Genomic DNA, 14,469 nt, shown 5'->3' with positions numbered 1-14,469 from the left:
CGTGAATACACCATTTATACAGCGATATTTAAAGAATGAATTCTACAGAGTTTCGTATACATACTACGTACGATATGCAACTAGTTACCTAAGTAATTTTTGGATGTAAAATGTCCGAAAAAATGTGCTCATATACATGTTGTTGTTGTAAAGCTCTTCAATTTTACATTTCTTTAGTTTTTAGACTAGTATTTTGAATTCAGATTACACAGAGATAATAATTATCTGTTTTGCAAAAATATCCCTATCTCCACGAAGATCCAAAAAATCGAACCTTCATAGTTATTACTCATATCGCAGTAAATTTTAGGGCAATTTCTAAGTTGTTTTTTTAAACAATATTTTGTAGATGGACGTTTTCAGTGCTCATTTTCAGCGAGTTTAAACCCCCGCTGGAAAAAAAAATTCACAATTTGAGCAGTAAATTTAATACTTCACCAATGAGGAGCAAAACTATTAGAATATATTTAAAAAAAAGTATTTGTGCTTCATTGTTTTGTGCGTTTTACTCCAGCAAACGTAACTGAGATCATTTTTAAGACTACGGTGATGAAACATTAAAAATTGTTTTTCTGGATATTACATTATGTTCTCAAAACCATAAATGCCTCGAGATCAAGTTTTTCTAGGGAAAAAAAAAGAAGCTCTATGTATATTACAGTATATATATCTACGAGATCAATTACAAGTCTAGTTTTTCTCATTTTTTGGCACTAATATTTGATGATAGAAAATACACACAAATATTCAGAACATGGCAAGTTACTTCCAACATTGGTAGAAAGGAACTAATAAATGGTTTTTGGCCATTAAAAAATAAACAAAATACATTCTTCAAATTTTTTAGTTTATGCTCTAGGTTTTCGCTTATTTCAGGTGCCCAATAAAAAAGAAAGCTCAATCCTAAAGTTAAAAAGTTATGGACACATTAATTGCAATGCAATGGTTCGTTGCAATTCACCACATTGCAATTTGAATTCCTCTGGACATGCACAAACAAAATTGCTGGATAGAATGAATATTTTCCTGCCATTTGACATTAGTTCAGTAATAGATTAGTATTGAATTGTGAGGCACTACTGTAACTGACAACCATCCTATACACTTTACTACTTTGACAGTTTTTCACATATGAATGTCCAGTGTACAATATATAAATTTATATATCTGGGATATATAGTCAAAAACTCGTCAGAAGGACAATCCCATTGCAATTACATGATCTATACCTGATGATATGCTTTTCAAAAAAAGAACAAAATCCATCAATAACTGGTAGCTATTGCTGAAAATCATGTTATATACAATGGAACCTCCCATAACGGGCACTCTCTGTTATCAGACACCTCCTTGTAACACACTTTTCTAAATTACATCAACAGGCTTCAATATGTATTTTGCTATCCATTAAGACACTCATTAGCAGAAAAAGTTTCTGTCCCAGGGTGACTGTTATCAAGAGTTTCCACTGTAACATGACATTAATACAGACTTTTAGCAAATACTTTTTTTTATCTTTATATTGGTTTTTATTCGTCGTAGATGTTAGTAAGTTTGCAAATTATTTCTCCTATTTCTGCTATTCTGTGAAATTGTTCAACCATTTTTCTGTGCTCCCCAGATGTAAAAAAGTTGGAGAACACTAGTGCATATCATTTAAAAACTAATTCACATAGAGTGAGCTCAATTTAAAATTATATCCACCAGAAAAGCATTCTGTATGGTGCAGTACAATTTTACAATTTAAATCTGAGCACACTGTACTTGGATATGACAGAAAACTAAAATACTATTACACAAAAAGAATCACCCAATGGTACAACTTGAATTGAAATATATTTTGGATAGTCAACTATCAGATTATTTTATCATAACAAGAGCATGATAAGTGAAATATTTGCAATTCTCACCAAGCTTCATATTTTAAAATTTAAAATAAAGGAATTCAGCTATAATAAAAGACATAATGTACTGTGAGCTCTATTTTATCATTTTATAAATATGATTTATGAAATCATGTGCTTTTATAAACAAAATCCAACTTATTTTTTTATCAAAAAAATCACAACACGTCCATATAATTTCCATGCTAAATTTATAGGAAATAAAAATCTTACTGACTAACAATAAGAATGGTATTCACAGTTCATCAAACCATTCTCAAAACAACCCAATTAATTTATTAAAAACAATATCCTATATGGAAAATGTTTGACTGTACCACAAAATGAACAAAATTCTTACATTACAACCACTCTTAAAATAAAACAAACCACTCTTAAAAATTGATACGGGATAATATTCAATGGCATTTTATGTATGGGGGTATAATTGTTAAAGACATTATGGAAGAAATATTTGTAAAACAGATTAGTGAAGTCTTGGCATTTTATTTTTTATCCATCACCTGATTCCAACCAACTTTATATCATTTCAAAAATTTTGGATAGGAATACGAAGACAAAGGGCACAAATGGCTAAATTAAAAAAAAAAAAACAACAATCATAAAACCTATAGAGTGATGATGCATTTCAGTCAAGCAGGGTCAGCAACCTTTTAGCAATTTCACGCCAAACCAGTTTTTCAACGTTATTCTGAACAACAAAATTATTCTACCAGATTTGTTGTACATATAATATAAATATTGGTTTGGGTTTTCATGACTCATATAAATATTGGCATATGGGACATATTATTGGTCGTTTACCATATCGAGATACATAAGGTCATGCATGAAAAGAATGAATTAGAATATAATTTTTTACTATACATTTATGTGAATACAAGATATTTCAATTCAGCACGCCACACTTGTCTTATGTGCATTAGGTTTGCCAACTCCTACCATAGATAATAAACACAAAGAGTTGAAAAAATGTCTCCTTCTCACTAGCTCACCAGAATTGTCATTACTGCTGCTTTTATGAATGGTTAATTATATAAGTGAAATAATCTATCTGAATATACTTCTCGTAACACAAAGTAGTATACAAATTTGTTCATTATAACTGAGGCCCGGATGTTGATGACATTTGCATTTTTCAATACTTTTTTCACTTTTAAGGCATTTTTTTCAGGTTTTAGGGCATTTTCAAATTCTTTTTTCAGAATAAAAAGTAGGCTAAAAAATTTTTAAACTTTAAAAAAAAAATTCATTACTTTCACACATCACTTTACTCTTGTATTTCCCTTTTAGATGACGAAGTTTATACAGAATCACTTCCAGGTAAATTTAGTATTCATTAAAAATTCCAAGAACTGGCCACACTTAACCAATTAATACATGAAAGTAAATTCATGAAATTCTGATCCTATATGAGATGTTAAAAGAGAGAGGAATTTTCATTACATAAAATGCTTAGTACTTTCATATACTACAGGGGGAATTTTGAGTGTTTTAATGTTTTTGATCAGCATGCAGCATGTAGTAAGATTTCTTAAGCTTTGTTTTGCTTTGAGAATATTGAAAAACGGATGACGTGTACATAAGATCAATCTTCTGCATTCTGGGAGGAGGTGGGAGGTATTATCCTTCAATCCTTGCAAAAAAGTATGTAGCTCATTGATGATATCGATAAAGTCAGTGTACTAAAAAACGGGTAGGCCAATTTGCTACCATGAAATTTGAAAAAAAAATGGGGGGGGGGGAATGGACTTATTGCCTGTAGAAAAATTTTTGATGTCTTTACGGGAACATCTGAAATTAAAGAAAAACTGACACCGCGAGTAGATCAGATCTCCCTCTCCAAATAGCCCCAGTAACCAGGGCTGGGTTTTTGACATGACAAGCATCAAAAACTGATTTAAATCGTCAAAAATTATTGAAAACCGTAAAAACCTAAATGAATGCATTCTGATAATGTTTTGATCACAACAGGTATATAACATGATAGAAAACTTACTTTTTTGCATATTACAATGTTTTATTCTTAAACATTAATTTATTACAATAATTAAAATACCAATTGCAATTTGTAATTTTTCAATATAAGAGCCTAGAACATATAAAATATAATTTTATGGTTTATTTATCTAAGCTACTCATTCAATTTGCTAAGTGAAATAGAGCTGCTTATTCAAAATATGTATGATAGGGCATCACAGAGTTAGGTTTTAGACTTCGGAAACTAAATCAGTATTAAAACAGTCAAAAACTTATTGCCAATGTTGTCAAATAGATTTTTTTAATCTGATAGATATGTTAAATAACAAAACACTTACTTTTATGTATATTAAAGGGCATTATATTCAGAATTATATAAAATTACTGAAAAAAATATTTATTTTGACACTAAACTTTCTGGTCTACCCAAAATTTTATTCCATAAAAAAATTCTCATGCAGCCTCTGTTAATACACTAATTAAACTCATTTATTTTCATCTAAAAACTTTTTAGCTCAGGGTGTATAAATTCACACAGTTTTAAAGAGTATTTTCAACCAAAGCAGAGCCGACAGGACTTGATACCCAAAGCATTTATTTTGCACGTTTAAATACAGCTTCAATTGGAAAACCATTGCATTAGAAATGCTAGTAAATATACCATATCATAGTACAAAAGTAAAAATAACCAAGTTTGACTAAGGATAAGTAACAGGAGTTTCTTAAGCATCATGTACAAGCTAGCATTGCCAAATTAAATGACATTTTAGTCCTACAATTTAGTATTTTGATCGCTAGATATATTTCAATGTTATGCACAATGAGAGTATCGTACAAAAATTATTTTTGACGTGACAATTTAAACTGCAGTTTAAACCGTCAAAAATTGCTGTACGTGAAAAGCCTGCTTGAGAGAAATTAATCTTGTCTTTTCAGAAATCTACATTACATATATGACGTAGTAAACTTTTTTAAACACGTATCTGTTGCAAAAAGAGTACAGCAGATGGTTTATATCAATACATATATATAAGCAGTTGAAGAAATTTCAGAAGGTCAAGAATCATCTTGAATCATAAAATGTCAAGTCATTCAATAGTTATCCCTTCAGTGTTTATGCTATGCTTTATTCAAATTGTATATTTTATAAGAAAAAAACATGTATATTGTCCAAAATAATTCTGCAAAGTAGAAAATTATTTTACAATCAAATTAAATATTTATTCTTTGTATAACATAGTCACGTTAAACATTACATGCAATTAATGTGTGTATTTCCAGTGGGAATTTCTATATTGAAAAGCAATATTTGAGGTTTTTGACGTGACAATTTAAACTGCAGTTAAACCATCAAAAATTGCTGCATGTCAAAAACCTGCCAACCCTGCCAGTAACATCTGCTAATGTTGAGAGAAATTTACCTTGTCTTTTCAGTTATTTGATGAAATCTGATGTTGAGAATGTGAACATGATTTTCAATAAATACAAGATTTTTTTTTCTTTCACCTCCAGTTAATATAATGACTGGTTCAGTTTATAAATAAATTTATTATTTTATTACCATTTTTTTTTCACTTTTTAAGGAGCTTTTTCTTTTTAGGCATTATTTTAGTAGTTTTTCTGGCATTTTTTTCAAGTATTTTAGGACATTTCTTATGATAATTTTTCTTTATTTTTTAGGTCAACAACATCTGGGCCTTGATTATAACTCATGTTTCACACAGTTGTATAATTAGCATCAATTTATGTAGCTGCCAATCATTAACATAGACAGTCTCACAAGAGAATTTAAACATACCAACGTAATGAAAAATACAGAATTTTCAGAGATAAAACGTTTGTTTCAATACTGCAGAAGTCCCCAGTATGTCTTCAAGGCTTTTATTTTAGAAACTTTTTGATATAAGAGTACACTGAATTCTTGATATACTGTTAGTCACTAGCAATAAATTTTGCTACATTCAGAATTTTTTTTTGTATCTACAGATTTAAAATACATTTATAAAATATTTTAATATTTACATATATAATCTAAGCACATGCTTCAATACACTTTCATGTCCTGAGATATGAATTTATGCTCTCTATTAAGCTTTGTAGACACTTTGTATTTGTTAATCAAATTGTTTTCTAAAATTTACAGGTAGAAAAGAAAATAATTAAAGGAAAAACATCTGTAATAATCAGAATTTGACTGCATCTTCATTATAAAAGTAGTTTTTCTCTAAGCCCATTTCATTCTTTTTAAATCTTTTTTTTATTCAGAACTGTTCCTTCCTTTCTTTTTAATAAAATATTTTCAACCTTGAATTAACAGAATTCGCAAGACCTGGCCAATTGAATTCATCAAAAGGAATTTATGAAAAATTTATGAATTTTAATTTTCAAAGAGAGATTTATGTATTACATTTATTTATTTTTCAGAGTAATAGGAATGATATTCTAATCCTCTTTACTTTCCTCACACTTTCATGCCTTGCATATGAGAAAAAAACCATTTGAATTTTTTCTCTGAAAACTCATCCCCATGATGTGGCTGTCTTTGGTCTTCCTCAATGGAATACACGTCATTTGAAAATTCCGAAGAGAGTAAACATATTTTTAGCAATAACAATATATGAGCATATCCTTTTTGGAAAAGAAAGAATGCAAAATAATAGTGTAAGGACTTAGGTTACACAAAACTAACCGAATCTAGACTGCAATAGATTGACTGGAGAAGGAACGGCTAAAATTCCAGAGCTGGTTTGTTGCTTTTTTTATGATGTTTTATTCGATATCATCTGCCATGTAAAAATGCTTAGCTTATCATACAGCAAAGCAGCAATCTAGAGAATTTGCCTGTCAAAGACATACTATATATAATAATTTTTTTTCATAGATATAGGAAAAATAAAAAAGTTTATACATATATACATACCACATATTTAAAAATGAACACTTGAGTATCTCATGATTATAATGGAAAAACTTCATGTAACGATGATGAATACTACCTATGTACTACTTCTTAATGAAAGATGAAGAAATAAATTAGTCATGAAAATAATCATGTACTAAGTTCATTTAATATTCAACTATTTAATATAGCTCCTCCATTATAACACTGAGATTTGCCAGCTCACTGGTATTCAAAAATATATGCATTTTAAAATCTCTTAATCTGCGTATCTTACATTCTATCTACTTCTCTGAAAAGTTTCTAAATGCCAATGAAAATATATATATATATATTATAATATATAAATAGTCCAGATACACACTCTTCCCACATCATAATTTTCTTCCCATATGAAAACAAAAATATATTTTTAGTGTGCTTTCGACCATTTACACTCGCAGGATATTCCAAATATAAGAAACCAATCCATTTTATGAAGAAAATTAAAATACATTTTCTAAATCAAAACAGTTCATGATGTCATACAATTTATATCATACAATTTCTTGGAGTAAAATGGTGCAACAATTTTGCTTTGTGTATAAAAAAAATACAACCGATTATAAATACCTAGATCTTCATTGTATATAAGCCCTTGAAGATATATCTATACTAACATTTTTGCAGAAACAACTGCACATGCCAGTCGAAATACTTTCAGTGCAATCAATTTGAAAATGATATGATCAGCCAGCTCATGCCTGCTGTAATATTTTTTTGCAAGACCCAAATTTTCATATATTAAATTTTAATTCATTTTGTGCAAATTTTTTGCCGCAGCAGAAGCATAATAAATCTTCAAAGAACAATTATTAAGTTCGCAATAAAAGATATGAATTGAACATTCTTATACATATTAAATATATATATATATATATATATACATTATTTGGAATGCAATCATCTTGCAAAACTCCATATGCAAAATGTTAAAAAAGAATGCCTCTACAATTTTCTGGTGGGGTAGATAAAAGCTCCCTTTCAGCAAGAACATAATCATTTAAAACCACAAAATGTTTCTTCCAAAATTCTTTCAAGTTGGCATCTGCAAATGGAAAATAAAAAAAATACCATCAGATTAAAAAGTATATAAAACATTGACAGACTAACTTTTAAGAAATAAGCATTTATAGCATAAAATTATAGACTGCCACCTATTATATGCTTGCTAGAGGACTAAAGATGTTGGATACAAAATAATACAGGAGCCTCCCATAAATGAACACCTATTATCGACATTTTTTAGAATTATGTCAAAGGACTCTAATATATTTCTGGACTTTTCAGGGACATGCCTCAAAACTGAATATAATAAGTAGTGCTCGGATTTCTATGTCTTTGCACATTTTTTTTTATTTTTTTGCATGCTTCGCTATTTTTACGTGATAGAGCATATTTTCACAATTTTAAGGCATATTTTGCACATCTAATAATTTCTGATAAAAAATAAATGTTTTCCTTCCATAAATAAATGTAATCCCGCTTCCAACTAGTTTTTGTGGTTCCTGCCTCTGATGAGAGCTCCTAGGGCTAGTATTTTTATGCATTAAAAATGAAATGTTGTAGCTGATTGGAAAAAAAAAACTCCTGAAATTCAGGTTTTTCAACCAATCAGCAATGACACTGAATTTTCAGATCATAAAAATACTAGTCCTTCAAGGACACTGGTGTGTGTGGCTGTAAATAGATTAATCATCTGAATCGATGTAGGTAACTCATGGGAAAAATTGGCTAAAATTAATAAATGGGGAATTTTTTTAGCGGTTGTGGGAAATTTTGAAAGTTTTTATCAAATAAAAAGAATTATTTATTTTAATTTTGTGCAATGCTTTTCTAAAGTACCACAATTGGCTTCTACCATACTTTGTTAGGTATTTTCACTTATAGATGGCAGCATATTAATTCTGAATTTGTAGGGAAAAACTTACTCAAAAAGGGAAATTTTGGCTGGATGAGAGTAGTTAGTAAAACAAAGAATTTTTGTTCATACAATTAGTAATGGTTCAGAATAATTTATACTGCAGCAACACTTCTCATTATCATATTATTTTGCTAAAACTAATAATATTTGAGATAGGAATGAAAAAATTTTTAGGAAATATTTGAAAATATTTTTCGTTTTATAGGGCATATTTAGTTTTCAAGAGCATAAATGCACTTTTTGTAGAGCATATTTTAGAAGTTTTTAGAGCATAAAAATCCTAGCCCTAATAATAAATAAGCTATTCTATATAAATGAAACAACTTACCTCGGAGGTACTAAATTCTAACAAAATTGTCACATTTAAAAAGAAATAAATACAATAACAGGTTGGGGTAAATCGAGAAGCTATCCATACTTAGAATAAGACACCCACAAGTATTCTTTATGGGCATTCTATGCTATTTTATCATGTATATATATTGTTTGTAATTGCATTTTAATAGGGTTAGTGTATTTTTGAAATATATGGCATCCATTATAGGCATCTTTTTCTCAGCCACCTCGTTGAGCATTTTGCCTGTGGTGGCGTTGTATTTGTTTTAGCAGACAAAACTTTTGGTCCCATGGGTGTCCACTATCAAAACTTTCCACTGTAATGTCCTTTTTTCAGGGGATTTCCACCATTGGATGGTCAATTAGAACTTTTTGAAGTTTTTATATTTTGATAATATCCAATTATAAAAATGGAAAGCAAGAATTTTCCATGACTTATCGATAGGTGTTAATAATAAGGGGAAAAAAAATCAAAATTACTGCAAAATGAATCATAGGAATTGCATAAATGTAAGATTTTTAAAGAAATTAAATTTTTTTCAAAAATAACTCATTTAATATTAGTCACCAACGAATAAGGCAAATATATGAAAATTTCAGTTGGTGACTTAATATTCTTGGGCAAAGTTGATCTACTCTTCCATAACACATTTAATTCACATATTTTAGAAAATGTTGCAACATGAATTTTGAACATTTAGGTTAGATGTAATAATAAAATAATGGAAATTGTGTCCTTATCAGTATTTGGCAAAGTGTCAATAAAGCATGAATTCAACAATTCTCAAAACCAGAATTTCTATTTCCTATAAAAAAAAGAAAGGCATTGATATATAATTCATTTTTATGTTCTGCAAATAGTTAAACAATTATTTGAGTGTCCTCCCCCCAGAGCCGCAACTAGATACTTTGTCAGCCGGGACAAACACGCAATTTGCTGCCCCATGTAATGTAGAAGGGGCAGTTAAAGGGTGAATTTGGCACCTGTCTGGTCTAGTGCCCCTAAAATTCACTTTTTAGCAACTTACTTCAAGGGGAAAAAAGGTGAAACACATTTTACTAAGCAAAAGGAAAAATTAAACAGTCAACTGATTAAGAAAGGTGTGTTTATCATAGCAGTTATACCAAATGAAAGAGCCAGCTTTCTGAAATAGATTTAATATAGTAAGTATAAATTTTATTATAATAAAAATAAAATAAAAAAGTCCAGGGGTAAGTTTAATAAGTTTTCCTTACCATAATATAGTGTACTGACTATTTCCGACACTTCAATAAGCTCGGTGAGTATCTTTTGGACGTTTCAACTGGACTTTGAGCCTTTTTGACCCAATCTGGAAGCCATTCATAGCTTGTATGGCATTGTGAGCACTCAAAGGATGATCATAACTGACAAAGCCTAAATATAAAAATAACGCAATTGTATTTTTTATTTTTGGAAAAGTTTTAAAACAATAGAAATTAGTGCCTGATAGTGCTTATACAGTGAAACCTTGCTACGACGATAAATCCCTCTACAAGGATATTATTTAAAATCTTGGTTGGAATTGCCTTTGGCCTAATGGGTCTCACTACCCTTTGACGCTTCAAAAAATCGATTTTTCAAAAATAATTTTAAAAAATTCTTCATTTCATGAGGAATCGAATGCAAAAAACCGCTTGTCGATCGGCCATTTCTTTCTTCTGCTATTTAAGAAAAAAGAATTGTAAACAAAGAAATTTAAAGGTCCTTTTAAATGGCCCTTTAAACGCCCATCTTTTGAATATAGATATTTCTCTGTTTTTCGTGACTTTTTTTCGGAGCAAGTGGAGATTTTTTTCAATAAAAGGAAGATATTGAATCTATCTATCTTACAGACTACTTTAAAGAAGAAAAACAGAAGATAAGCACTGTATACCACTCCAGAACATTGTTTGTTTACATTCGTATGAAACCACGCTATTTCCACATCTCGTTTTTATTTTTGATCTTGTTTATATTGAGTTCTTGGTAATATTGAATTTTTGAAATATACTTTTTATTAATTAGTTTCGCTTTATTCGTGGATAATGAATTCAAAGTACTTGAAGCAATGTGGGTACAGATCACGAAAGCGTAGGTTTTATGGAAACCAGCATACTCCCAAGAGTGAAAGGATGGACGACACAGCATCCACAAGTGCATCTGTAAAGAAACTGAACTTGAGTGTTCCTAGCTTCAAAATTCCACAAAGCCCTGCAACGTCTTCGATTGAAGGATATAGACTTATTGAGATATCACTATTTATTTCAAATTTAAAGAGTTTGTTGTGCTGCAAAACTTGTCATGGTGAAATTGATGTAACAGAGGGTCAAATCAGAGGCTTAGCATCAAATTTCATCATAAACTGTAGTAAATGTAAATATTTGAAGCCAATACGGTCTTCTCGAATGATTGGAAAGAACCATCATATTGCTGAGATAAACAGCAGAGCCATATATGCTATGCGCTGTTTGGGAAAAGGACTGGCGAGTCTAAAAACATTCTGTGCGACAATGAATCTTCCTTCACCTGTCACACAAAATACATATGATAAAATTACAAATAAGATTAGAGACGCTTCTACAAATGTGGCAATAATTTCTATGAAAGAAGCTGCTGAGAATGAAATTTCTCTCACTGGATCCACAGAGATTTGTGTGAGTGGAGACGGTACCTGGAAAACTAGGGGCCACACTTCTCGGATTGGTGTGTGCACTGTGGTTGGCGCACAAAGCGGTAAAGCCATAGACACCGAAGTAATGTCAAGTTACTGTAAAAAATGTGAATTTTCTGCTTCTACTTCCCATGAATGTATTCAGAATCATGTGGGATCAGCAGGGAAGATGGAAGTTGACGGTATGAGGCGAATTTTCGAACGATCCATTGAGAGACGGGGTGTGAAATATGTGCAATACATTGGTGATGGTGATGCAAAGACATTTCTGGAAGTGAGTCGATGTAACCCCTATGGAAAAGATGTGCCAATCGCCAAAATAGAATGTGTGGGACATGTTCAAAAGCGCATGGGGACTAGACTTCGCAAATTAAAAACCGAAATGAAAGGAGTGAAACTTGATGATGGGAAACCGCTCAGTGGAAAAGGACGTCTAACTGACAAACTTATCGATAAGTTATCATGTTATTATGGAAATGCAATAAGAAATAACAGTGACTCGTTAGAAGATATGCGGAAAGCTGTCTGGGCAATTTACTGCCATACTTGTTCAACTGATGCTGAACCGATGCACTTCTTTTGTCCCCAAGGTTCAGACTCCTGGTGTAAGTACCAAAAATATAAACAGTCACCCAAAGGTCAAGTACATCAGTATCATCATAGGAACCCTATTCCTCCAGCGATTGCAAAACACATCAAAAAGGTTTTTATACATTTATCAGAGCCTGAGCTTCTAAAGAGATGTTTAGGAGCTAAAACTCAAAACAACAATGAGTCGCTAAACAACTTAATTTGGAAATTTTGCCCTAAAGTGTCAGGATGTGGGCGAAAAATAGCAGAAATTGCAGTCAATGAAGCTGTAATAAGTTTTAATGAGGGAGCAACTGCTAGGGCAAAGGTTCTGAGTGCACTAGGAATGGAGCCTGGTTGTTTTTTTCATACAGCAGCTACGAAAGCAGATCAGCAGCGTGTGCGAGTTGCTGAAAGACGTGCTGACTTGACCACATTAGAGGCCAGGAGAGCAAGACGAATGCATGAAAGTGAAGCAAATAAACATATCCTTGACCAAGAAGGTTTGGTGTATCAAAAGGGGCACTTTTGATTGAGTGAAAACAAAAAGTATGCAAATTACACTTTAAAAAAACTTTGAACGCGATTTACTCAGAATGTAGTTTTTGGAGTTTATCCGTAAGATAAAAGGAAAACTATTGGACTAAATTTGCTGAAACTTTGCAAGAATGTTTATATAACATATACTAGTAGAATAGACCTCAGTTGTAGATATCCGACAATTTTTTCAATTTTTATAAATTTATACATTTTCAAAAAAATAGTAAATTTTGAAAATTTGTGTTTAAAATTTTTTTTTAAATAGTTCCTTTTTGTCAATTGCCACAATAGAGGTCTATTCGATTTGGGCATTCACATAGTTTAATTTCGTGCCACAAAATTTAATTTATCTGATTTTTTTCATTGACAATCTTACGGATGGTGGGATACTACGGTTTAAAAAATCTGGAATATTTGTTTAATTTAAATTTTTTTTAAAAAAAGTATACAAACAAGAGTGACAAATAAAAAATGTTTATGAATATATGAAATGTTCTTAACAACATATAAAGTTTTTGAATTGATTGAGTGATATTTACTATTTAAGAAAACCACTCAAAGTAAGGGAACATTTTTCTCCTTTTTTCGTACTGAAAGAGTCGTGAGACCCCTCCTCCTCAAACAACGTGAGACTCCTCTTCAAACAACAATATCATTTGCTAAAACTAACTTCTCTGGAGCAATTTTTTTGAAGAGATTTTCTTATATCTCACTCAAAATCGCTTTTGATACATTTTTAAACTCTTCACCTGTTTTTGTTCTTCCGAAGGTGTCTAATAACGTTTTTTTGGATCACCAAAAGTGTCAATGATGTTGTCAATATTGCTACTTTCTCTGTAGTACATAAAAATTTAATGCAGTAAACTTCTTTATAGGGGCAAAACATCTGAATTTTATTAACAAATCGATAATATTTTTCTGTAGTAAATACAGGCTTGAGTGCATTTTTTGGTGTCACTACTACTTCTGTTACTCAACCTAACACACACCTTATATACATTTCTCTGAAGAATTTTTAACATATCAGTACATAAACGTGTCATTTGTGGGTATGCATATGCATGGCCCTAACGTACTTATGTTGTTAGAGTTGTGCTTGTTTTGTGTTTTTGCTGGTGCTGACATCTGTGTTCCTTATTTTGAAGTAAAGATGGTAAATGTTTGAACTCTCATGTTATGTAAGCATCATATTGAAGGTCTGCCCTGTTCTCTGTGGGAAGATGTTTTAAATGAGAGACCAGCTCGTATTCACGCCTTGAAGTTGGGAAACCACAAAAAATCAATTTCGGCCCAGTACCACTGTGCATCAACAGGGTTCGACCCTAGATCCTCAGTCCAGCATGATGCCCACACGACTGCACAGCAGCTCTTGGTGTCACTAATAATTTTGATTTAGAAGAGATGTCAACGAAAGCATAAGTTTGGTAATGTTTAGTGATAATTCTGCCTCTCGATATAACAATAATCCCTACACAATATTTTTTTGTAGTCCACAGAATATCATTATAGCGAGGTTTAAGAGACACATTACAGCAATTTCAGGCACTTGCAGGAGCTAATTAGACCGGAAACTACAGTTTGAAGCTGAGTATGTACAACTATTAG

At 31.1% G+C, this 14,469-nt stretch overlaps 2 protein-coding genes across 3 annotated transcripts in view; one reads left to right on the top strand and one right to left on the bottom strand.

The window, feature by feature from the left end:
• Positions 1-1,996: 1,996 nt before the first annotated feature.
• The window catches only part of LOC149068806 (CUGBP Elav-like family member 3-B), a 42,818-nt gene continuing 30,345 nt past the window's right edge, over positions 1,997-14,469 (bottom strand). For both annotated transcript variants that reach the window (XM_089250538.1, XM_089250539.1), the window contains exons 13-14: positions 10,319-10,478; positions 1,997-7,870 (exon numbers count right to left, since the gene is read on the bottom strand). In XM_089250538.1, the coding sequence (XP_089106664.1) occupies positions 10,351-10,478 (128 nt within the window). In that variant the 3' untranslated portion in view covers positions 1,997-7,870; positions 10,319-10,350. The remainder of the gene's footprint in view (positions 7,871-10,318; positions 10,479-14,469) is intronic.
• LOC149068807 (uncharacterized) lies at positions 11,129-13,244 on the top strand. The gene has a single exon (XM_089251141.1). The coding sequence runs from the start codon at positions 11,129-11,131 to the stop codon at positions 12,854-12,856; it is 1,728 nt and encodes a 575-aa protein (XP_089107267.1). The 3' UTR covers positions 12,857-13,244.

This window comes from Pholcus phalangioides, unplaced genomic scaffold (genome assembly GCF_987345545.1).
Source record: "Pholcus phalangioides strain wild (caught in Gottingen) unplaced genomic scaffold, Ppha-v1.0 ptg000024l_1, whole genome shotgun sequence".
Classification (NCBI taxonomy): domain Eukaryota; kingdom Metazoa; phylum Arthropoda; class Arachnida; order Araneae; family Pholcidae; genus Pholcus; species Pholcus phalangioides.
Note: the sequence above shows the minus strand (reverse complement) of the source record. Positions and strands in the feature narration are given on the sequence as shown.

Excerpts from the sequence above, each read along its gene's own strand:
- LOC149068807 (XM_089251141.1), top strand. The coding sequence starts at position 11,129 with ATGAATTCAAAGTACTTGAAGCAATGTGGGTACAGATCACGAAAGCGT.